The 25,778-nt window shown below is 29.7% G+C and overlaps 5 protein-coding genes across 5 annotated transcripts; 3 read left to right on the top strand and 2 right to left on the bottom strand.

Moving 5' to 3' along the window:
• Positions 1–4,722: 4,722 nt before the first annotated feature.
• OCT59_006223 (uncharacterized protein) lies at positions 4,723–5,881 on the top strand (the record flags this gene model as incomplete). Its single annotated transcript, XM_066141120.1, has 4 exons — positions 4,723–4,807; positions 4,947–5,203; positions 5,396–5,659; positions 5,732–5,881. The coding sequence occupies 4 exons, from the start codon at positions 4,723–4,725 to the stop codon at positions 5,879–5,881; spliced, it is 756 nt and encodes a 251-aa protein (XP_065997944.1).
• A 152-nt stretch (positions 5,882–6,033) lies between these two features.
• Positions 6,034–6,726, top strand: OCT59_006222 (uncharacterized protein; the record flags this gene model as incomplete). Its single annotated transcript, XM_066141119.1, has 2 exons — positions 6,034–6,276; positions 6,499–6,726. 2 exons carry the CDS (start codon positions 6,034–6,036, stop codon positions 6,724–6,726), a joined length of 471 nt encoding a protein of 156 aa, XP_065997943.1.
• A 538-nt stretch (positions 6,727–7,264) lies between these two features.
• Positions 7,265–7,498, bottom strand: OCT59_006221 (uncharacterized protein; the record flags this gene model as incomplete). The annotated part of the gene is made up of 1 exon (XM_066141118.1): positions 7,265–7,498. One exon carries the CDS (start codon positions 7,496–7,498, stop codon positions 7,265–7,267), a length of 234 nt encoding a protein of 77 aa, XP_065997942.1.
• An 8,901-nt stretch (positions 7,499–16,399) lies between these two features.
• On the bottom strand, positions 16,400–19,178 carry OCT59_006220 (uncharacterized protein; the record flags this gene model as incomplete). The annotated part of the gene is made up of 10 exons (XM_066141117.1): positions 16,400–16,949; positions 17,028–17,235; positions 17,316–17,345; positions 17,436–17,653; positions 17,719–17,824; positions 17,894–17,996; positions 18,071–18,482; positions 18,572–18,634; positions 18,710–18,767; positions 18,835–19,178. The coding sequence occupies 10 exons, from the start codon at positions 19,176–19,178 to the stop codon at positions 16,704–16,706; spliced, it is 1,788 nt and encodes a 595-aa protein (XP_065997941.1). The 3' UTR covers positions 16,400–16,703.
• A 2,673-nt stretch (positions 19,179–21,851) lies between these two features.
• OCT59_006219 (uncharacterized protein) lies at positions 21,852–25,209 on the top strand. Its single transcript, XM_025320701.2, has 2 exons — positions 21,852–21,969; positions 22,117–25,209. Exons 1-2 carry the CDS (start codon positions 21,865–21,867, stop codon positions 25,048–25,050), a joined length of 3,039 nt encoding a protein of 1,012 aa, XP_025170805.2. The 5' UTR covers positions 21,852–21,864; the 3' UTR covers positions 25,051–25,209.
• The last annotated feature ends 569 nt before the right edge of the window (positions 25,210–25,778 follow it).

Raw genomic sequence — 25,778 nt, 5'->3', positions numbered from 1 at the left:
AAATAAAAAAAAGAATAAGGTAAATTTTTCATCACAACCTGAAATCGTTTTCTTTCCTTTCTTTGATAAAGATTCCAGTTAGCTGGATACCAATAGATAGGAAGTCCTTCTAAAGGAGCAGTCCAAACTCTTTAATTTCATAGACTTATAGTCCATTCGTTGAAGTCGATTGAGACAGTGATCATTAAATATTTCTTTTGATGTTTAGTCTTGAAAGCGATCACGTGATTCCATTCCTTAAGATGTTGAAGAATTTAAATTGAGCCCAAGTGGAGAGGATGTTATATAAAGTAATTTCCTGAACATTATTTTTAGGTGCTAGAATATATCCAGTCACACTAGTCGAAATAAGGCAAATCGGAAGTAAGGCAAATCAGCCAAATTTTGGCCAAATTTCGGATAAATTTCGGATATGATCAATAATCGGCTGACATTCGGCATAGCTGATTTGCGGTGCAAAATTCCGATTTCGGATATGATCGATAATCGGCTGCATATCAGATGACATTCGGCATAGCCGATTTGCGGTGCAAATTCCGATATTTGTTTCAAATTCCGATGTTTGCGCATTATAATATTTCGACATTCCGATAATTATATTATATGTAAATTTGACATTTAATAATTCCGATATTTGTATTGTATTGTTTTAACATTTAATAAATTTCGATATTTGTATTATTTGAAATTTGTATTATTTTGAAATTTAATAAATTCCGATATTTGTATTATTTGAAATTTGTATATTTTGAAATTTAATAAATTCCGATATTTGTATTATTTGAAATTTGTATTATTTTAAAATTTAATAAATTCCGATATTTGTATTATTTGAAATTATATGTCATTTCATCAAAATAAAGTTCGAAAAAGATACTAATTTCAGCGAATATGAAATTTTCTATTGACTGGATTTACCGCTAAATAGATGTTTGAACTTCTCCCCTGCCTGAAATTCGGTATTTCGTTGGTATAAATCGGCCAAGAATATGATGAACTGGAATAATACAGTCGCGGGATTCTAGGTAAAACTCGGTACCCCATAATTCAACATTGCATATTTCGTCATCTCTAACTCTGAAATGATACCGAATATTTGATGATTCTGCAGGTTTATACCAGCGAATAAATGCTAGATTATGTTCGGATAACCCATCCGGCAAATTAACGGCATGTGTAAAAAAGTATTGGACTTGTCCAGGATAGCAATCGATATCACCACTTTCTGTCATAAATTTTGCCAAGATAAATGAGCTTTTTACATGACGTGATGATATCGAAGAGCCGAATATTTCAGAACCAATTCGGCACCTTCCAAATTGATTCATTTTAACTTGAACTATTATCGAATCTTCTGCACCCTCTCCAAATGGTTTCCGAAATTCCATCGTTTCGTAGCTTCGCCATGTAGTATTCAACTATTAAGTCAAGCATATCACTTGACATTACAATATCGTTAAATACTGGTCTGAGCATTTCGCCCGGAAATGCTTCTTTTCCTGTGGTGGTCGATTCATGAATGTTTCTTGAAGTCAACCAAAATCGCCTCATTTCATCAGCAGAAAATTGGTCGGCTTCTGATAGAGAGCCAACAGATGGTCTATTACTAATCAAATCTAGGCCCTTTGATTCCACGCCGGAATTAATGATATTACTGATTTGATTATCAAACATCAGGCGGCGCATAATTTCCGGTTCAATTTTCCTTCTGCTATTCGGAAAAGAGCCTAAATTTATTTTAAACAAAAGTTGATAAAAATGCATTATTTTAGAAAGTAACAAGAATATTTAAAATATTATACCTAGCATGCCATTCATGCGCTCAAAGGAAAAACACCAGAATGTATATAAAGGTCCATAGTCGAGTGAGCATTCACATAAGTGAAGTGATAAATGTAAATTCGGTGTGATTTTATCGCGACCGTAATTTTCTTCTATCAACTTCACTAGGTTAATTAGCCTCGATGCGCCTCTCTCATGAAATCGACTTCTACAATTCGACTTACTGAAATTGAACAAATTCTCACAAAATTCACGAGAATCTTCCGGTCATTCTCAGAAAGATGTTCCCGAGAGAGACCGTTGCATATATTGTAAAAAATATTCGCCATTGATCCGCAGTAAAATTTGAAAACCCATCTCCACAATCGACTTTTCCTGGGATTCGACCCAAGTCAGCTGGAACTTTAAATTCATCCATTTTTTTCTGAACTGTTTTCAAAATATGTGTTGTTAATACGCCATTTTCGATCCAAAGTCTTCTTACAATCCATTTTGCGATGCCCAGAAACAAGCAGTGCATCAGGTCGATTGTAATGAACCGAATTGGATCGAAATATGGTAGACGCAATAATTCGGACCATCTAACTCCAGTTTGCTTTACAAATCGCTTTCTTGCTGCGTCCGAATTACAGCGTCTCCATCCTATAGCATCTTGACGATGTTGAGCCGAATCACGGCAAGTAAACCATTCGTCCATTTCATTTATCCCAGCGAAATTATGCTGCCGATTTTCATAATTCGCCTTCTTTTCGCATCTATGACACGACACCAAAGCGGAAATATGTCCGCAAATTTTTCTTGCAGCCGGTATGTCACATGAAACAAGAATCAGAGCTGCGCGAATTCTTTTCCCTTCTTGACATTCATACGTTTTATTTAATGTCACTCCTTCCCAAAGTGACTTCAACTCATCAATGATTGGCGCCAGATAGTGGTTAATCTTATGTAAACTTACTTCATCTGGGCCGGAAATAAGCCAAGAATCAAGATATTATTGCGCTTGAATCTGACATCCCTCGGAAGGTTACCGATTGCAGCGTATATTACTCCGGTGCTGTGGATTGTGCCGTCGAAGGGTTGAAACCAATCCAAATTCAAAATCAATCCGAGGTGCGAATCAGCAACATCAGATCAGAAAAAATTATTCGAACTTTCATCTGTCGTTTCTTTAAAAGTTTTCCAAACTTCACCATCGTATATATCAGTTAGGATATTATCGAAAGTTGGACGATTTATCCAATGCCTTAGAGAATTTTCAAAGTTAGGTTGACGATACATTGCTTCCAATTGCTGCTTAATACTCACAAACGGAAATAATAATTCAGGTTTGATTGAAATTTGGTTATTTAACAATGTTGTTTTCTGTGCCAAAGGTGTTTGGCACAACCTTAATCTTCGAGTTGTCGAATTAGGAAATTCGACATGGCAACACTTCATGATGGCAGGTTGCTCATTTTGGAGAAAACTTTTTATTTCCTGTTTGTTGTATAATTTGTGGCATTTGGAACACGCCACAAAACTATGAAACCGGTCTTCAAGATTAAGGGCTTTTCTTGCTAGATATAAAGTGTCAGGAAATGTGTCAAAATCAGGACTACCGATTTCTGTTAGAACAAGCTTCAAGAATTTTATCAATGATTCTGTAGCTGTTTCTGGTAAGTTAAACCTGGTTCGGAAGCTCATGATCCATAATAATATCCATAAGAACCGATTATTTATTGATTGTTCAGTATCAGAATCTTGAAATGGTTCGAAAGGTGGACATGAATAATCTTCAAAAATTTCGTGGTATTCGTCATCATTGGATGGTTCATTATCGGATGATTCATTTCTATCATCGATATTTGCATCTTCCTCCGTAGTATATTCAGAAGATTCAGAAGATTTATCATCTACTGTATCTCCTAATTCAGCAATTATAACCGGTCAAACATATTTTCTTGATCGTTGTCTACTAGGCAATTCAGCTTCTGATTCTCTCATTCGTGGTTCATCTGATATTGAGGCACTTTCGTATGGTTCGTCACTAGGCAATTCAGCTTCATCAGGTAGATGTACTTCTGTTCTTTCTGAATCATCATCCTCTGAATCTTGGTTAATTTCATGGATAGTTTTCGTACGAGGATCTACTAATCGTCCATTACATTCAGAACAATTACATGCAACTAACCTTCCAATACGTGATGATGTAGGATAAGATTGATTTGAAGATTCTTCGTCAATTATATTTGACACTGATCTGGTTCTTTGTATACGTGATGAAGGTATGGCATGAGGTCTAGAATCTGATTCTTCATTGAGTATACTTGATAATGATCTTTTTCTCGTCATTTTTGTGAACGTTTTTCGAAATAAAGTTAATTGTTAATAATATATCAATAATATCAATATAATTCGTTTAAAATACTTAAATTAGAATAAATTTTATTAAAATCATCAACTGCGTCGATGTAATACTAAATTTATTAAAATCATCAATCTACACTTAAATTATAAATATAAATCATTCGATTAATAATATTGATAATAAAATAGACTATTCGATCGATCAGTATGATGGCGAAAGTTTCTTAAAGTTTAATTTTTTAAACAACTTCATTTTTTCTCACCAACCTTTTTCTTTTTAGAGTTTAATCTTTTTAGAGTTTAATTGTCGATATAATACTTAAATTATATTAAATTTATTAAAATCATCAACTATCACTTAAATTATAAATATTACATGATGTCGATTTGCGTTCAAATCGTTCGATTAATAATATTAATAATAAAATAGACTATTCGATCAGTATGATGGCGAAAGTTTCTTAAAGTTTAATTTTTTAAATAAAACTTCATTTTTTCTCACCTTTTCTTTTTAGAGTTTTAACGTCTAATACTCTTCGCAACCAAAAAAAAAATAAAAAAATAATGAGCCAAAATTCGCAACCAAAAAAAATAATGATCCAAAATAGAAAAAATAAAAATACTGAAAAAGGTTTGGCTAGTGATAATCGAAATAAAACGATTACTAACATCAATAAAAGTTCGTCCAATATCCAACAAGCTGTTGAAGGAACTGCCACCCCAATTCATAGAGCGAGCTCAAACTACTAACATCAATAAAAGTTCGTCCAATATCCAACAAGCTGAAGCTTGAACGCCACTCCAATTATGAAGCGAAGCTCAAACTACTAACATCAATAAAAATTCGTCCAATACTCAACAACCATCTGCTGCGCCAAGTCATGAACGAGCTCAAAGTGTAAAAGAGAGATATAAAAATCTTCGGCTTCCGGATTCGTCCAATACTCAACCACCATCTGCTGCGCCAAGTCGACGAGCAACGAGTCCAAAGTGTAAAAGAGATATAAAAATCTTCGGCTTCCGGTCAGATATCAAACTAATGAACCTACCCGCGATGATGATGATGCATCAACAGGTCTGTATCGTGTATATATCGTCAGTTAGATTTAGTATTTTTTTTTGTTGATTTTACATTTTTATACAGAGAATCGAGTTATCTCTAAGAAGTATCCGATTTGCGTGCGAAGTGTTTACAGTTAGAACGACGAAATAATGAATTAACCAAACATACAGCTGTCGTTGCCACTGAAATAGCTCGCTTACGAAGAATAACGAATTTCTTGCTGGTGTTAACGCAGAATTCGGTTCTGAAAATAACGACTTGAAAGAAGAGGTTAACGAATTAAAAACGAAACTCGAACAATACCAGATACGATCATCATCTGAAAGCCTTGATTTTATTGATGTTCCAGAAGAACGGTTAGCAAAACGGTTCAAATCGGATGGGTCAAAAAAAGTAAAGAAGACGGTACACTACGCCGAAAATCAACCAAAAGAAGAACAAGAAGAACAACGTGAAAAGGAGGCGAGGGTTTGTAATTTTGTAATTTTAGGCAGAATTGTACAGTCTTTATACTTTTATACTAATTGTTCCGATTTAAAGATTGAAATGAAAATGATCCTCAAAACTATTAAACCTAATGACAATTTGGATGATAACGAAACGTTTAATAGTCCAAAAAATGTTGAAATTCGCAGTAGATTAATTCCCGAACTTCGAAGGGCGATGTTTCCGAATTATAAACCTTCATAGCACAATTGACGAACTGGTTAAGCGCCCTCCATAAGTCGCGAAGATCACAAACACAACTGAAAAAAGTGGAAAAAGCGACGAGGACAGTCGCAGAGTTCACAACAACAGTCGCGTACAAAATGTAAAATTGTCGAATTTTTTCCTTTATCATCATGTTAATGATTTATGCTAATTTTCTTATATATTTATCATTTAAGAAAAAATTGCGTCGAATTAAGGCTGCAAAGGATCTTTATAGGAAAAGTGACGAAAGAATAATTGGTTATGAAAAACGCCAATTATTAAAAATGTTGGCAAATCGATCTTACTACTCGCCGGAAATCAGTGAGTCAGATGAAGAGAATCCAGATAAGACGATCGTATGCGTCTATGATTATTCTTGGCGATCACAAGAGGTTTATACTTCGATATTTATTATACTTCGATATTTATTATACTTCGATATTTATTATACTTCGATATTTATACTTCGATATTTATACTTCGATATTTATACTTCGATATTTATACTTCGATATATCACTCTTGTTCCTTTCTTTATTTTGTATTTATTTTATTATATTATCTTTTTTAGCTAAAAAATTTACTTCGAAACGTCATCGACTCACATTCGGCAGATATTCAAACGGCAAAATTACAACGACCTCGCCAGTATGATGATGAAGTTCAACACTTCGACCGAATGCACTGAAGATGCTCCACAATGGTCATATGTCGAGCAAGAGGATTTTATATATGATACGGAAATCGATAGTAGAAGTGGTTTCGACGAAGATGAAGACTATGGTGAAGAAACGGAAGAGGTGTTAATCGATAGTCAAAAAAGTGGAGCCGCGATGATTTAGCTGAATGAAGCGGAACTATCGATTACATTTATTTTAAATTTTTTTTTTTCATGTATTATTCGTAAATATTTCTGATAATTAATATATAACGATAATAAATTTAAATCGAATTTTCTATATATAATAATTTTCCGAATTTAGTATGATTTAGTTCTGATTTATGTCCGATTTAAGTTTCGAAGTACATCTGATTGACTGTCCGAATTTAGTATGATTTAGTTCTGATTTATGTCCGATTTAAGTTCCGAAGTACATCTGATTGACTGTCCGAATTTAGTATGATTTAGTTCTGATTTATATCCGATTTAAGTTCCGAAGTACATCTGATTGGCAGTCAATCGGATAACAATCGGAATATATTTTTTTTGTAAAAATCGGACATATTTCAGCCGTAATTTGACCTAAAATCGGATATCCGATTTTTAGCCGATTTGCCTTATTTCGACTAGTGTCATTACTGATTGTATTTCTTTTAAAAGAGCGTATTATTATTTCTTCTTAGCTGGCTGAGCCTTGCTATTCGATACTGTACACTTGGTCACATTATTTTTTTATCTATTACTAGATGAGTTGAGGAGGTGTTATAGTTGCTACTTATATCTAAATTTCTGGAGACTATTTTTGCAAATATAATAGTACATCCTTTTCCTTTTGAAGTATAGGGTATGGCTTTGGCATTCAATTTTGTGAAACTCTTTTTAGAGCTCTTTGTTGAAGATTCTGCAATCATATCTTCTAATTGATATTCAGTATTTTGATCAACACATTCCATATTTATTGATTAGTATTCGATATTTTCAAAAATTTTTGTATCCTCAACTGTACTTGTATTGATATTGGCATATTATTAGTTAGTCAAATTACACCACTTGTTCTTGGATTGTTTTGTTTATGTAATTTTTTATAGAAATTTCATACTCGTTGGTAAAAGCGGTGAGAATAAATAACAAGTAGGTGAGTTGTACATCATTCTTATTAAATACCAGTTCTTTAAGTAACAGCTTATAGTCTTTGACAAAGGTTTCAGTATTGTTGTATTCTTTAGTAGGTAATATATGCTTTATATAGCCCTGAATAGCGGTCAGATAAGTAAGTTCAACCTTCTGAAGAGTAATACGTAATGTTTTGAGAAAACTCTTTCTATTAATATTACATTCTATGGCATCAGGTCATGAATTTGATGACCTAACCTGAATATTTTAGGTCAACCCGTCAGATCACCCGATCTGTCAGGTCAGTTTGTAGAGCTCTACATTACATCCTAATTTATAAACTGCCTATGGATCAGATTAGTTTATGAGATCTGATTGGCTTACTTAAAGTCAATAATATTAGTATATTTATCCAAATAAGACATTTTTAAAACTATAAAATTAAAATTATTTTTCTGCTAAAAAATGGTCATAATGATCATCAGAAAGAATTCCCTTAAAACCATATTTATCTATCTATATATTAAAAAACACTGCAATCACGTGGGCGTTATGTTTAGATTAACCATATAAATAAGTCATTTGAATTGTGTAACCATACTCCTATTCGTCGCCCATATTACACAAGACCAAAAAGGCAATTTTATTTCTGGCGAAAAACTGAAATTTTGGGTTACACAGGATTCCATAAAAGGAAATTGTCGGTTACGCAAATTTCCAAAAAAGGAAATTGTGTCTTCTGTTACTTTTCAGAGAAATTAAAAAAATTGTGTTGCTCAAATTTCCAAAAAAGGAAATTCTTTGCAGATCTTTTAATTCTGGCCGGAATTACATATTAACTGTTGTCGTAGACAACAGGTGAACACTAGTAATAATTTAAATACAATATCTTTTATATATATTTTATATTTATAACTTCAATATTAATGAAATTATCATGATTTGAATTTTATAGTATTTTATATTTAATTAAAATTATAAAATATGTTATAATTTTAACTAAAATGATAAGATCATCCTTCCAAGATATATAAGCAGTAACTTTAAGAATAGGACTTTGAAACTTTTAATGGCCTTTTAGAAAATGTTAAGAGAACATTACAACCTTTTATTAAAATATACAGTTTAACTATACTAAAGTTCGTGCTAAACCTCTTCAAAATCCTACGATTAGTTTCGTCAAAATTTTACTATAGATTTATTATAGTTTCGGCAGAGTTTCGGCAGTTTCGGCATTTATAATAAGTTTCGGCAGTTTCGCCATTCTCCAAAGTTTCGCCAGTTTTTTAATATAACTTTAATATAGTTTCAGCAGAATTTTGCTTTTCGGCGAAACGCCATCTTGCCTAAACCCTTAGGTTTCGGCAAGCAACCTTAAACTATACATATTATTCTATAAAAAGAAAAAATTAGAAAATATACTGAAAAAACTAAAAACATCCAGATATGTATGGAAAATATTAAAATACGTATAAAAAACATTCAAACATATTCTTTAAACCATTTTGCAAACAAATTTGCCCGCAATTTCTAAATTAGAATAAATGACACTATAAAAAATTCTTTAATTTTGGCCAGATTGTCACATAATTTTGAAGCCAAATTGATCTACATTTTGGCCATAAATTGTATGAGTTAGATATGCAGTCGATTGATCATTAAAATTGGATGAGAAATTAACCCGCAAAAATAATATTAGAATTTTTATATAATAAAATCTAAACTTTTCTTACCATATTTTTTTTCTCTATTTGAATATTTATTATAACTTTTTATTTTCATTATAAAAATTTTGCATTATAATAAACAAAATAGAGATAAAAAAAATTTTTATGAATACAGTCAACTTCCTCTATAGTCACTTCCGTTATAGTTACATTCTACTATATAGTCACATCAGTTGAATGTTCAAAACACTTTGTTATTAAAATCTATCCTATATAGTCACAATCTATCTATAGTTAAGGTTGCTTGTCTAAACCTCTTCAAAATCCTACGATTAGTTTCATCAAAATTTTACTATAGATTTATTATAGTTTCGGCAGAGTTTCGGCAGTTTTGGCATTTATAATAAGTTACGGCAGTTTCGCCTTTCTCCAAAGTTTTGCCAGTTTTTTAATATAACTTTAATATAGTTTCGGCAGAATTTTGCTTTTCGGCAAAACGCCATCTTGCCTAAACCCCTAGATTTCGGCAAGCAACCTTATCTATAGTCACTATCACACCTATCCTCAAAAATCTTATATTAAAAAGAACTGTTTATAATTACAGTTATATAAATCATATATTAAATAACTTGGCATCTAATAATCGTACAAAGATGTACCATAGCTTGTTAGAATCATTTTACTGAGACGAATTGAATGGTGGTAGTTTTATCCTTTTACTTTGCTAGTGTTTACGGCCAGACCACCCATTGCCTCTTTTGAGACTAATCTCAGGTCTGTATCCTATCATCTTCAAAGAGCAACTATTATACCGAGTACTTAATTCCTCAGGTAACAGCACCACTATAGGAGACATCCCCCATCGGGCTACTTTAGGCTGATCTGAAGCTAGGTACACGCCGCCTACTCGTCCTATACCCATTGCATGATACTGGTACTCAATTTATTTTACGACCTTTAGAGAGCACCTACTTTCATGAAAACTTTCGACAGGTAACATCAACCATCTAGTACCCTTTCATACCACCATTTTAGGTACTAAGTCTCACTCAAAGGCCAAGTTTTATCCTTTTACTTTGCTAGTGTTTATGGCCAGACCACCCATTGCCTCTTATGAGACTAATCTCGGGTCTGTGTTCTATCATCTCCATGGGCAACCATTATACCGAGTACTTAATTCCTCAGGTAACAGCACCACTTAAAAGACATCTCTCATCGGGCCATTTTAGGCTGATCTGGAGCTAGGTATACGCCGCCTACTCATCCTTAATCCATTGCATGACACTGGTACTCAATTTATTTTATGACCTTTAGAGAGCACCTACTTTCATGGAGGACTTTCGACAGGTAACATCAACCATCTAGTACCCTTCCATACCATCATTTTAAGTACTAAGTCTCACTCAAAGGCCACTACAACCTGCGATTACCTAGCACTGATAGTACAGTTGTTTACCCAAGTGGTATACTTTGTAGTGACCACTCAGACAGGAAGTAGCAGGCATCTGGTTTTATTCTTTTACGATCACTGGATGATGAGTTATTTAACAAAATATTTAACATCAGCAATATAATATTTCTTGATTTACGTTTACTGCACTATTTAACATTTTGCTAAATTTCTTGGTACCTAATGATTGTAAAAAGATGATTAATAGCTCGTTGGAATCGCCTTATTAAGACGAATCTAATGGTGGTAAACTCATTACTCTGTGATCAATATTGACGGAGTTACAAGTACTTAAAAACCATTTAATATTTTTTAATTTCAGAAATTGATCTAGTAATTGGATTTTGATGTATCTTATACCATTAGATTCGTCTCATCAAGACGAATCGAATGGTAGTAAGATAGTCTCTCTAGGATCAATATTGGCAGAGTTATTACACAAAAACCATTAATATTTTTTTAATTTTGGAAATTAATCTAGTAATTGGATTTCGATGTATTTTATACTATTAAAACCGTCTTATCAAGATGAATTAAATGGCGGTAAGATCATCTCTCTACGATTAATATTGGCAGAGTTACAATACAATAAAGTTTTAAGTATAATTCTATCTAAAATTATGTTAATTTTTGGCCAGAATTATAATATACTAATATAAGAAATTTTTTATATAGTAACATCTCTTTATAATCATCAAATATGGACTGTCCCAAATGTGTGACTATAAAGAGAGTTGACTGTATATAATTAAAATACATCATAAAATTTTCATTAAAGTTCTATATAAAGTTAAAATCCTACTTTTAAACATCAAAAATTATATTAACAAAAGTTGTTTTTCATACCAAATTCTACATATTCTATTAAGCTTTTATATAGCTACAATTAATTATCAATAAAATTATCAAAGTTAAGTGCAAAGTTTTTTAAAATTTTGTGATTATCTTAAAATACAACATTTGATCAATGGGTAATTTTCGATTTTCTAATATATAATTAATAAATGATAATAATTGTTATACAATATATAATTTAAACTATCTTAGAAAAAAATTTTATTAAAATTGCTTTATTTTTCATAAAATTAGATGAGAGCTGAAATTTGGTAAAATTGTGGGCAAATTTGCCTGCAATTGTTTATGGTTTAAGGGATATGGAAAATGTATTAAAATTTGAAATAACTCAAAAGTGTTTTCAGTTTTTTCAGTACATTTTCTGGATTTTTTCTTTTATAAAGTTAATTCACCATAATGCAGTCCAATAGAACCCCTACTACTAAGATATGTTACCAATAAAAATTTTACTTTTATATAATCTTACCTTAGAATTTACTTAAATTCTATTGATTAATTAATTAAAAAAAAAAATTATAATAATGTAATATAAAATTACCTTTTATAGTAGGATCTTTAAAGAGTTTTATATGTAAACTTTACTTTAGGCTACAAAATGACTTATCTTAATAGTAGATGGAATCTTAGTTCAACTTATGCTAATCCTCATATCTTCATGCTATTAGTAGTAACGTTTGCAATAAAATTTTTTTAATTTTCATTAATCAGTAAAATTGAACCTGTAATCTCACCATAATCAGACTTCATGAGAGGTTTTAATGACTTTAATACCACTGGGATAAAAAAAATCAACCCTTTAGATTTTAATTTCAATTTCATATATACTATAACTTATTATAGATATTATTTAAAATTAAATTTTAAAATTTAAATTCCAATTTAGTTATAATTAAAAAATAAATAATTTTAATATAATACTAGTTAAGGTTGCTTGCTGAAACCTAGGGGTTTAGGCAAGATGGTGTTTCGCCGAAAAGCGAAATTCTGCCGAAACTATATTAAAGTTATATTAAAAAACTGGCAAAACTTTGGAGAAAGTAAACTGCTGAAACTTATTATAAATGCCAAAACTGCTGAAACTCTGCTGAAACTATAATAAATCTATAGTAAAATTTTGACGAAACTAATTGTAGGATTTTGAAGAGGTTTAGACAAGTAACCTTAATACTAGATTACTAGTGTTTACCTGTTGTTTACGACAACGGTTAATATGTAATTCTGGCTAAAATTAAAAGATCTGCAAAGAATTTCCTTTTTTGGAAATTTGAGCAACACAATTTTTTAATTTCTTTGAAAAGTAACAGAAGACAAAATTTCCTTTTTTTAGAAATTCGCATAACTAACAATTTCCTTTTATGGAATTCTATATAACTCAAAATTTCAGGTTTTCACCAGAAATAAAATTTTCTTTTTTGGTCTTATGTGACATTGGTGACGAATAGGAGTAGGATTACACAATTCAAATGACTTATTTATATGATTAATCTAAACATAACACTCACGTGATTGCAGTATTTTTTAATATATAAATTATAAAATAATAATATACTAACTAATTATTAAAATTCTTTATTAATTAACTTTATTATTTTATTTTATTTTATTTTATTTATTTTTTTTTTTTAAGGGGAGAGTGTAATCACGTGTCATGTGACTTTTAATTGACTATCATGGTGTAAAAATTTTTTTGTGCTATTCAGAACGTCCAATGTTTAATAAAACATTTGTAAATTACTAAATATTAAAAAAAATATATTATTTTCTTACCTTTTAGAATCTGAAAGTTCACCAGATATAGTTTTTATTTAGATTTAAATATTATATTTTGGAGAAAATATCAAAAGAAGTTCCAAAAAGGTTGCGAATCGCTTAGTGAAAGTTTAGAATCTTCTACTAATATAATATTATTTTTTTAACAAAAAGCATTTTATCATTAATTAATTTAATATATTTGTATTCTATAGGTATGTTTTCACATGTCTTTACAAAAATAATAATAAAATAATACATAATTATTCAAACTAAAGTACTTTTGTTCTTAGCTTCATATTTTAAATTTTTATGCCATTGATAGTCTTATTATAAATCACGTGACTATACTCCCCTTAATGATTTATATATGCTTTATTGATATATAGTTTATATACCATATAAACAAATTATCATAAGCTATATCCATTCAGAAAAATACAATCATCAAAATATTTATTATTTTATTTGGTTTTTATAAATTTATTTTTTTTAAAAAAATTATTAATAAGTAATTTAATTATATTTTATAAATTAATCAAATAAATTTACTTTATACAGTTAACTTTAAATATAATAAATTCTCTATTCCAGGAGGTTTAATTTGGTATATAGTGAATCTATAATTATATGTTTAAAACAGAGGTCAAGGTGAAGATTTTATTAGAAAAGTATTATAAAACATACTAGGAATTATAGCAAAATCAGAAAAATTTCAAAAGTTTCAACAGCTGGCATTGGAAATGAAAGTCAAAACCTTTTTAACAACAAAATTACAAAAGACTTTAAGATATCTTTTACTGAGGCATAGACACTTATGGCTAATATTGTAATTAGATTTATTTTAGCATTTAAAGAATTAATATGGAAACCAAGATGTAAACAAGTTATTTTATGGGAAAAAAGAAGAGGCATTTCTAAAACAGATAAAATTACTTCAGAATCCAAGGAAAAGGACAATTCAAATCAACCTTCAGAATTCAAAGTAAAGGACAATGCAAATAAACTTTCAAATAAAGTTAAAGATCTACAAACAGGAAAAATAGATTGATTACAGAGGTCAGTCTCCTTAGTAAAGAAATCAATGGATACCTTTGTAAGGAAATACATATGTGAGGATTGGATTCCAATAAAAAAGAAAGTTGATAAGGTTACATTATACATGAGCAAGAAATTACTGGATTAATAGTTCTAAAATAATATTTTTATTCTGTTCTCAATTATATTTATAATTTTAGACATATATTTTATTATTAATTTTATTTTATTAATATTTTTATTTTTATTTTTGTTTTTGTTTTTATTTTTATATTGGTTTTTGTTTTGTTTTTATTTTAATTTTTATGTTTATAGTTTATAATATGTTATTTTGGTTTGCTTTTTGATTACTTTTATTCTTAATTCTATTGGTAATATAATATCTAATGTTTGATCAGACTGGCCTGGAGCTGAAAGTATCATTTATAGAATATTTGTGATTATTATGTAATCCAAATATATTTTAATATTCAACATTTAAAAAAAAAAAAAATTCAGTATATAGTAAATTCATTAGATAATATATCAAACTAATTTTCTTTATAGGTAATTTAAGCTAAATTTGTAATGCTAGATAAAATTATAATTTTATTTAACATAAATTAAAAAAATTACTTGTAATTCTGGCAAACCACCAGTACTATAAAAATTAACCTAAACTACTATATAGTTACATGACCATTTATTATAGAAAGTATAAAGTTATAATATAATTAATATGATAATTTCTATTTGTACATGAGATGTTTAAACTTGAGTCATGTGATTATTGCCACTTTGACTAATAGTATAAACTTCAAAATTAGTAGATAAATAGATTTTTACCTGCTCTACAAGTTTACATAAGATATCAAAGATGCTTTGCATATCAGTTTTGACTTTACTTATGAATAATTGATTTACTGATCACTTTCTTAAAAAAATTTGGGAATAATTGATTTACTGATCGCTCTTAAAAAAATTTGGGAAATGATCGGCAAAGACAGTTTTTCATATATAAGTCAAAAATGGCATTCAAAACCTCAGAGCAGTTAAAAATACACATATTACATAGAAAAAGTAAAAGGGTGTGACATTGGTATCATTATATTTCACATGATCCATGTTCAAACATCCTGTGTAAACTTTGAAATTTTCAATTAATTAAGTTCAATTTGGATATATTATATAGTGTTTTATTATAAAAGTTCATTATATCTAGTAAAATTATTTATAAAAAATCAGTTCTGAAAATTATGATTTGGTATAACAAGATTTTAATACAAACAGATTCATTATAACCAAAGTTAACTGTATATCTAAGTTTTAACTAATATATACTTTTAAATTTAATATTATACTTTTTTATAAAAATATTTTGAATATTTTGATAATACAAATTATTAAATTATTAGTAATTAATAAAACCAACATTATTTTATTAATCTATAATTATAGTTTTTTTTGAGATTTTACTTGTAAATTTTAACCATAAGTAATTTCCAATTTGTTTTACAAATTTTTTATTTAGAATAGAATAAAAAAAAAAATACTTTTACTTAAAATTATGTGGTTTATCTTTCTTAATACTTTTTCACCTTATATATTGTCACATTTAATTATCATTTTTTTTGTATGAAGATTTAAACTGCTTTTGGAAACTTAAAAACTAAATGAAAACCAAGTTACTTAGCAGGTATAAAGCTTTTATGTATCTAATTTATTGACATTATAGTTATTTTTGATAGCAATATTAAGATAATTATATTAATATCTAGTAAAAAAAAAAACGACTTGTTTATTTACTTTATAATGCGTAATACAATAAACAATATTAAAATCAAATAAACTTTTCACTTTGTTTTTAATAATTATATTTTAAATTATTTGTTTATTAGCAAATTATAAATAAACAATCCAAAATATATTCAAAATTATAAAAGTATAAAAACAAACATTTTTATATTCTAAAGGTATGAAAAATAAATATTTTAAAATATGAAAATTTTACTTTCTTTACTTTCTTTATGTTTATTAATTTTAAAGATGCGAAAAAATGAAAATTAAATGTGGCTGATTATTAATTTGGACCAATCAGTGTAATAAAAACACAGGGGTGGAAAAAGTGACGGTGATATTGGGGGAGATTATAGGAATTTTGAAATATTTAATCCAAAAGATAATAATACAGAATATGCTGATATCCCATCTTCTACCATAGTCCTTGTACTAATTTTTTTTCGTTTTTTATGAATTTTTAAATTTTTATTTATTATTTATTTTTTAAAGCGGTCTTGTGACCTGGCCCTACAATTCCATTAGGTCATCAAGCATATCCACTTCAAGCATATCCACCGCAAGCAATAACGGATTGCTTGCGGTGGACGAAGATATGGAAGGTGACGACTCAGTAGGTGTCGCGGCCAACGATGAATCAACCGATGAAAGTGACCCATCGGATAAAAGTCCTGCGATCGATTCCTCTTGGGCCGATGTTTCGACCAGTTGCTCTTTCGGCGAGAGCGGCGTACATGCCGTGATTGCGGGAGCACCCTGTAAAATAGGAAAAATAGGAAAAAAAATTAAAGATTTAAATATAAACGAAACAATAGTGGATTAATCGTCACTGACTTTCACTTTCTTCTTTATGGATTTGATGGACTCCTTTTGGCCCCGTTTTGAGCCCATTAAACCGCGACATGTAGGTGTTCCGCAGTAACATAACTGCTCTTCGGCACCACCGAACTTCGAGAAGTTGTAGTCGTACGTCAACTCAGTTCTCGCCACTATATTTTTTGACGCGAATACGCCAACAAAAAGTTCGCCCTGTGGAGCTCGCCTATTTATAAATAATTATATTAATGTTACAATAAAAAATTGCCAACTTCTAACGATCAGGATAAAGAAACAAATTAATACCATTTCTCGATATGACAGTTCGGTGCACAGCTTAGAATTTACAAATAAAAAAGCGTTAATAAGTGATTTATTTTGTTAATTTATTAACAAAATAAACAAAAAAAAAATCTGATTATATACCTATGATTGATAAACCTAGCCTCTGTGCCACGTGAACCTCCATCAAGAACTTCGCCCTTTTCGTAATCCAAAAAGTACGAGTGTCTTCTATTTTTGTATAGCGTTTCCATTCGTTGCATTGCTGTCTCGTGTGAAATTACTTCACCACGATATTCTATTATTAGTTGACCTTTTTTGATTGGCACTTTCGTGCGAAGACCAAATCCCTTGTTCGGAGTCTAAGATTTATGTATTATATCAATATAGTTTATCATTCATATATTGGCACTGGAATGCTAATTACCTCAATCACCTCAAGTTCCTTTACACGCTCCTTCTTTTGGAACCGTTGATTGGAACATTTGTCTTTGCACGGACAATCTTTAGGAGAGCATTCGTAGAACATTACCCTATAAAAAATGAGAATTTACGAATAAATAACATTTTTATGAGACCGAATTAAGAAATTTGGTAAATACCGATTATAGCACTCTTCTGTGCATCCAGTACCCCCATCACTGGGTAAAATGCATTGACAAACTACTGGCTTTTCATGCTTACGTCTACGCTCAATGAATATATCTATTAAAAGGTATTTAGAGTCGTAAATTTGTCATTAAAGTTAAAATGGTCATAAGATGATTATAACAACTTACTGCAAGGGATTTTCTTATATGGTGCGGGGCGTCTTTTTAATATTCCCTGTTTATGAGCGATCATTACATCCCAAGGCAAGCGGAAATTTCTTTCTTCTGTCATAAGAAATGTGCCGTACTGTATTGGAAGGGGAAAAATTTCAGTCGGCCTTTCCTTTTGCTTGCCTTTATTACGCCTTTTTGGTATATCTTTGTATTTAAGATCAACAGAATATAAGCCGCAATTTAAGTATATTTTCTTTTCCCATGGCCGTTTTTCATTTTTTATGCTGCTTGCATCGTTCATAGGTTCTGGTGTTGATGCTTCTGACATCATGACATCTTCATCAACGAGAGAAAGTTCTGTTGTCTGTGCGGTTGTTGATGGTTGTGTCCCATAGTCATTATCGGGACCATCACAATTATTTTGAGACTGAATCAACAAAATAAAGTGGGATAAACATGTGATCTTATATATCAAATTATAAATTTTGTTATAATCATTATTATGTTAATGCTCACCCTACGTTGTTTTACACTCTTCTGCAGTTTGATAGATTGCGAATTGCTATACATTGCCTGTAACTAAGCATCATATGGTATGATTAAAATTAAAGGCTTTTAGGTCAAACAATATATATTATTGAAACTTTAATGTACCTTTGCTGCTGAAGCTAAACAAACATCTTTAGGTCGATGAAAACCTCGAGCTCGTATGCTATAAAATAAGAAGTTATTATTCGTACACTAAAAAAACGTAGAATGATATATATATTTCTACATACAATAAACCACATGCGTTACAAAGCCAGCCAGTGCCGGCAAGATCTCTTCTCCAAGCTGAAGGTTCCCTCGTCTGGCAATTAGGATTGCCACATATCCGTTCTGAAATAGCTGTTGAAATGGTTGTATTTATAACATTGCTTACGGCTTGTATAGTTTCTCTTGTCAAGTTTACTTGTGCTGACGATTCGGGTGTAGGTATTGTTGAATCACTAGAGACGGTTTGTTGAATAATCTGGGAAGCATCTTCTGGCGTATCGGGTTGACTGGAAGATTCAGGTGTAGGTATTGTTCTTCTTGCAGATCGAGTGTTATATTGTGTGCGAAGTACCTTTACTTTGCCCATTGCTACGCGTTCAAAACTTTATTTTAATTCAAGAAGCTTCAAAAATATAATAAATGCTTTGTTACAATAAATTATGAGAAAAAACTTATATGTATCTCTGGTATTATTATATTCTATAGTTTTCATACTTCTACATTCAACCATTTTATTCTTTTTTTAAAAAACTAACCTTCAAATATTTATAGTAGAAACAAAAAACACGTTTTTTTTCGCGTAATGAAACTGTAAATCAAGTATCAGGGCGTCAAATGAAAAAAAGTCTTGCATTGAAATTTCGAACAAAATTCAAGTTGAGATGAATTCTGAACCTCAAAATGCTAATATATAAGAAATACAAATCACGTGCACTTGCATTGATTATTGCACGTGTAGATATATACTCATATATTAACGTGATGTTAGATCCGGAAATTTAACACCGGAAATTTAATTAAACAAGCCTTTTTTAATTCTTTGTTAAAGATCTTTTTGTAGTGCATCATTTGATGTAGAAGAAAATGTTGTAGATGTTTATTGAATTTTAGAATCTCAACTTAATTCCTAATAAATAAAGAACTGGTCTTTTACTTTATAAATAAACTTATCTTTTACATATCATACTATTGGATTTCTTTTTTAATTAACAAGGCAGGGTTAAATACAACAAGAGAACAAAAAAAAATTTTTCATTTCTTAAATATTATAAAAATACTTTTATAAGAAAAGTTAAAAAGCATTTTTTCTAAATTTTAGATATTAAAACTATCATAATTAAACTAATAAATAAGATGTGTATAATAAAAAGTTTTTTTTTATAATGAAAATTATTTAACAACTAAATAAAATAAATAAAATTAATTAAACTAAAATAAACCAATTATACAAATTTATATAAATTTAGTATAATCATTACTTTGATATATTAAAATTATAAAATACAAAATGCTAAATATCAAATTGGTAAAATTATAAAACAATTCTACTAACTATTAAACATATATATTTTTTACACTTCAAACATTTTAATAGTTTCTATTATCTAATTTTAATAATTATATTATTTAATTCAATTAATTCAACTTTTGAAAATTAAGGTAATTATTTTAATTTAATTTATTTTTCTTAAAAATAAAAGTTACTTTTTCTTTTTTTTATTATTGAATATTTTTTTATTGTTTAAAAAACTTTTTTTTTACTTTTTTTTATTTTAAATTTGTTTCAAACATTTTTATTCATATTGTATAAATTAATCGTTACTAAAGTAACTAATCTACATTTTAAATTTTAAGCCCTTTATAAATATATTAGCATTTTTTATGAATATTATGAATAGCAGGTTAAAAGTTCTATTTTGGCAAGCAAAAATATGTATTTCTTAAGTAGTTTCAGTAATAAAAAGTCACTTTGTAAAATTTTCTAAATGTTCAAAATGTGGGTATGAGATCAACTAGAAAGAGTTTTTTCTAAGTTATTTTAATATTATTTAGGATTTTAATATAATATATTACAGGTATAATAAAAAATAAAATCCTTTTTATTAAATAAAAATATTTAAGAATAAAATGATTTTAATATTTATTAGAAGTAAAATTCACTAGGATAAAAATTATTTCAAGTAAAATTCATTTGAAGTAATTTTTATTAGAAAATTTCTAAGTTTACATGGGGTGTTTGTACACAGATCATATAAATATAATTTTTAATAGACTAATTTTTTGTTTTTTAATTTGAAATTGAATGCTACTGACATTATACTCTTTTACTTTTTATTCTTATTATATTACAGATAAATATATGTATTTTCACCTGCTCTGCAAGTTTACTTAAGGCATTAAAGGAGGTTTTGAATGCCGTTTTTAATCTACTAATATGACCCGTGTTTAAACATCCTGTGTACAAATAGAAATTGCCTTTTTATTATATTAAAAAAAAATTAAAAAATAAAACTTTTATAATCTTTAATATAACATTATGTTTAAAAATTAATTTATATATTATGTAAATTAAGGTAAAATTACTTTTGATGAATTTTACCATAAAATATTGGAAAATTTAATGTATTAAATGTAAATCAAAATGAAATTTACCTTTATTAAATTTTATCAAAATTTTATATTTTAATAAAAATTTATATAAATTAAAGTAAAATTTACCTTTTATAAATTAATTTTAAGTTAACTTTCAGTAAATGTAAAATTATCTTCCAATATAAATTTTGTTTTTTACTTCAAATCACCGGGGGTAATCATCACCGTTGGCCAGAATTATCAATTTTTACCGGCACTATATTTTTTTAATGCTGGTCGATCGTCATAATTTCAGTCACCGGTGACCAGTGATAGAAAAAATATATATTATATTTTTAAATGGCCCTACTTTAAATTTATCTAATTGGTTTTTTTACTTTTATGGTATTTGTATTTTATAAAATTCTTATTTCAAATTTGGTTGAATATATCAGATATATTTTATAATATTTAATAAGTAAGTAGCAAATAATATATTAATACATACGTGTAAATTATCAATACTTATTCATTGCACTATCATAAATTTTTTTTCGGAACACAAAACCTATAGAACTATACATCTATATCTATCAAAGATCACATTCCACACAGTAACGTGACTAGCAAAACAACAACAGCTTTTCTTCAAGTTTATGATAATTTGTAACTGACGTTCCTTTGCCAGTATAGACACGAACATGGATTATTTTAAAAATTTAAAGAGTAGAATAACGCCTCAAAAAACGCAACCTACACATGCCGAACAGCTTGCAAAATTTCGTAAAGCTTGGATTCATATCGAGGTGAGTGGAGGTGATTCAACTTTCACTGATGAACCTCCCTTTTTCCTTGTTAAAGCGGATAACTACTTTAACTTTTCTTGGAACTAGTTGAAAAAGATAACTCACTACGTAAAGGCTTTAAATCGCGCCTGTTGATGTAAAATTCAGAATCATTTCAATAATGACGATAAAAAGCCCATCGCAAGCCACGTCGACCAAACCGAAATTTCGCAACATCTCAAGACTATGGTTGACCTCCTTGCTGACGAAGGTTTAATGCTTGAAGATGTAAATACGGGTCTTTGCATGGAAGAATTCTTAAGAAACAACATTCTTAAAGAATTAGTCGCACTTGCTAAACCCGATGTTCCGAAGGGTATTCGTGGTGAAATTATTCGAACTGTGGCTCAAATGATAAATTTGTTGGATGATCGATTTTTGGTCCATAATGCAGTTCACCAACCTACCGTACAACTTTTGCGAACATGTGTTCACGATGAAGGTGAAAGATACGATGAAGATTTGGTAGACCTGATGTATATTATTTGCTCTAAAATTCATGCATTTCCTGACCTTTTGAATATTTTTTTCCACGATACCCATTGGCTTACTACGCCTCAAAAGGCCTATATAAAAAAAGAAGCTGGTCAAGCAAGTTTTTCATCAAATAGTAGTCAGGATGGGAATTTTGATGATGGTGCTTCAATATCAACTAACATAAATACATCGGCTACAAAAACTACTGAGTTTACTGAAGAACAAGAAAAACCGGAATATGAATTTTTACTTTTTACATATTTATTACAATTTCTTCATAGAGAAGGTAAGAGCGGTGAGTACGCCAGATATGGTCTACTTTTCATTATAGAACTTGCTAAGGGCCCACTAGGAGATTTTATCCTTGAAAGCGATTTCGCTACGATTATGGCTGCGGGATTGGGTGCTCTTTATTCTCAATTACCTCGAAAACTGATGGTGAAAAGTTCAAGTGGTGGTTTGACAAACGCCACTTTATTAGGGTTTGGAGATAATACTTTTGCCGAGTTAGACCGATTGCGTTCTGGGGGTATAGAGGTTTCTTCATCGCCTGTTTTCAAAAGTCAATTAGATTCATTCTTAAAGTTGTTGGAATTTTGTCAGGACGTTTTAAATATATGTCCTAACGTAGAAATTTCTATAGCGTTACTTAAAAACGTAAAAACACATTTCCTTGAGAGCATTTTATATCCATCAATTCTAGAATGTTCTGATACCGACGGTTCAGCCGTCGCTGTTATTTCTTATATTGATATTATCATGCAAACTTTGAATCAAGAAGAATTGGTTGACGTTGTAGTAGGATTTTTAATGGACTCTGATGGGGATGATGAAGATTTTTGGAAACAAACTACCACAACAAGCAAAATAGCAAAACGACAAAGTACAATTAATCTTTTTGAAGGCATTGAAAATAATCAAATAAAATCATCTCCTTATTTTATTTCTACGGGTCGATTTACTCTCAAAGATCTTATTTTCTCGCGCCTTCGTTCTTCTTCACAGCAAGCTGTTATTGCCACTCTAAAGCTTCTTCATACAGTTATTTCTAAACACTGTAGGTATTCCTTGAAATTACTGAATATTGAATTAGATGAGAATGCCACGTGTTTTCCTAGACCGAATTATTTGTTGGAAAGTTCATTTAATGTTGAACAACCCGGTCCTACCAGTTCTGGCCAACCAAAGCTCACAACGATTAGTCATCATTTGAGAGAATTGGACCTCTTCTTTGACTTAATTTCTGCTATTGATCCAACCCAGAACATGGAAATCTTCACTAATGGTTACGATTCTTATGTTCGTGATGCCGAAATGATTATAGAGGCAGATAGATGTTATATTAATGGTCAGGATGTGGAGTGGACGGAAGACGGTCCTATCAGACCAAAATCCAACAAATCGAATAGACAAAAATTATTAACTTATAACCCTGGAAAAGGAGCGGAAAGTGCATTCAAATGCATGTCTAAAGTACCCAAGCATCGTTTGGTTCCTACTAACCCGGGAGATTCACTTTTACAAATTCTCGTTGGCACTCTTTCTAATTTCTTTGCACACTCGCCCGAGTTAAATTTAACCTTGACTGGTGTATTGTCTGCTTTATCTGTTTGTCCCTATAGATCATTAGAAGGTTGGCTCGTATTTAGTGGTGTTGATAGATTAGACAATCGACGTGATTCTTCTACGAAAGATTTTGAGAGACTTCAACATGAACCGAAAAATTTAGAACCATCATTGGGCATCAATAACCAAGAAGGTATTTCTACTTCCAATGGTGATGATAAAGTTATAGATGACTTTGACGAAGATGATGATCGTTCTGTTGATTATAATGCCGATAAAAGTCCATCGGCCGCAAAGGCAATTGGTGCTACGCCAATGTGGACAAATTTCCCACCATTCTTCACTATTTTTAAAACTCTAACGCAACAAGTTGATTATTATCGAAGTGAAATTGATGGATTTAATCAATTTCTTGAAGATAGAAGGAATGGTTTACTAGACGCAGATGATGAGATTGACGAAAATTTCTTTAAACAGCAACCTACATTCCCTCCTCGTACTCCTACTAAAAAAAATAGTTCATCAACTTCTGTTAATTCATCTAGCTCATCAAGGACCCGTAGAAACACTGCTCATTCTTCTTCTTCAGCTAACCACCCTCCTAGAAGGACTAATTCATTATCACGAACAGAATCGTCAATTAATTCACCTTTATCTTCTTTCTCTAAGTCATCACCCGCATCATCTTCAAATATCAGTACACCCCTTTCAACACATTTCGCGAAGACTGAAAGTATCAAAATTCAACCACTATTTCCCACACATTTTGTAAATGAAGAAGAAGAAGAAGATCCTATTGATTACGGGGATGAAGATGATGAAGATGGACTTGCATCAAGGAAACAGACTAGAACTAAAACGAAAGAAACCAAACCTAAAGAGATCACATTAAGCACACTCCTAAATAATGTTGTTATTTTAGAGGAAGCTATTAAAGAATTAGTGGCAATAGTACAAGTTAGAAGAAGTCTAGGTATCGATGAAGTTAGATATTTGTAATATGTATGTATGATTATGAAGATATTTATTTAGTGGAATATTTGTGTTTATTTTTACTTGTATTAAAGTCGTTTCAATACAAATTATTGTATCATGATTATATGTATAACATTGTATATCAACATTAATAATACTAAAAAATGAATTATTACTTTTTATAAATTATTCGTCCTAAAAAGACTCTCGAATCGGGTGGATTGAATTGATCATTATACTGTATACATAAATAGCCGACTGTAGTTAATTACTACTATGTATAAAATAATCAGTTATAGCGAGTTAACTTTGTAAAATTCAGGAAGTGAGAAAGTAAGTAAACAAATAAAATATCTGCATGTTTTCATTTTGCGCCTGCTTCTAGAGTTGCAAACTATACATGCAATTTTTGAAACACCTAAATCTAGTAAATTTTAAATTTTTTTCTAATATAAAAAAAAAAAGAAATTAAAACCGGATTGAATTTTCATCTTACCGGATGAAAAATTCAATCATTCTGCCATTAATATAAGATTTACATAATTCCTTTAAAAGTTAATTAAAATTATTAGTTTAATTACAGAAGTACAATTGTCAAAAGATTAATAAATTCAGCTTGAATCTCGGTAAAAGGAATTTTTATAAATAGATAATGCTGATTTTATATGATTTTATATATATTTTTTCCACTAATAATTTGAATAATACTGTATAAAGTTCTTAAATGTTAAATGTTTTCAATAATCTCAAAT

This window comes from Rhizophagus irregularis, chromosome 14 (assembly GCF_026210795.1).
Source record: "Rhizophagus irregularis chromosome 14, complete sequence".
NCBI classification, from domain to species: Eukaryota; Fungi; Glomeromycota; class Glomeromycetes; order Glomerales; family Glomeraceae; genus Rhizophagus; species Rhizophagus irregularis.
Note: the sequence above shows the minus strand (reverse complement) of the source record. Positions and strands in the feature narration are given on the sequence as shown.

Excerpts from the sequence above, each read along its gene's own strand:
- OCT59_006219 (XM_025320701.2), top strand. The coding sequence starts at position 21,865 with ATGGATTATTTTAAAAATTTAAAGAGTAGAATAACGCCTCAAAAAACG. Across the intron at positions 21,970-22,116 it reads AAGCTTGGATTCATATCGAG|AATCATTTCAATAATGACGA; the intron begins GTGAGTGGAGGT and ends TGTAAAATTCAG.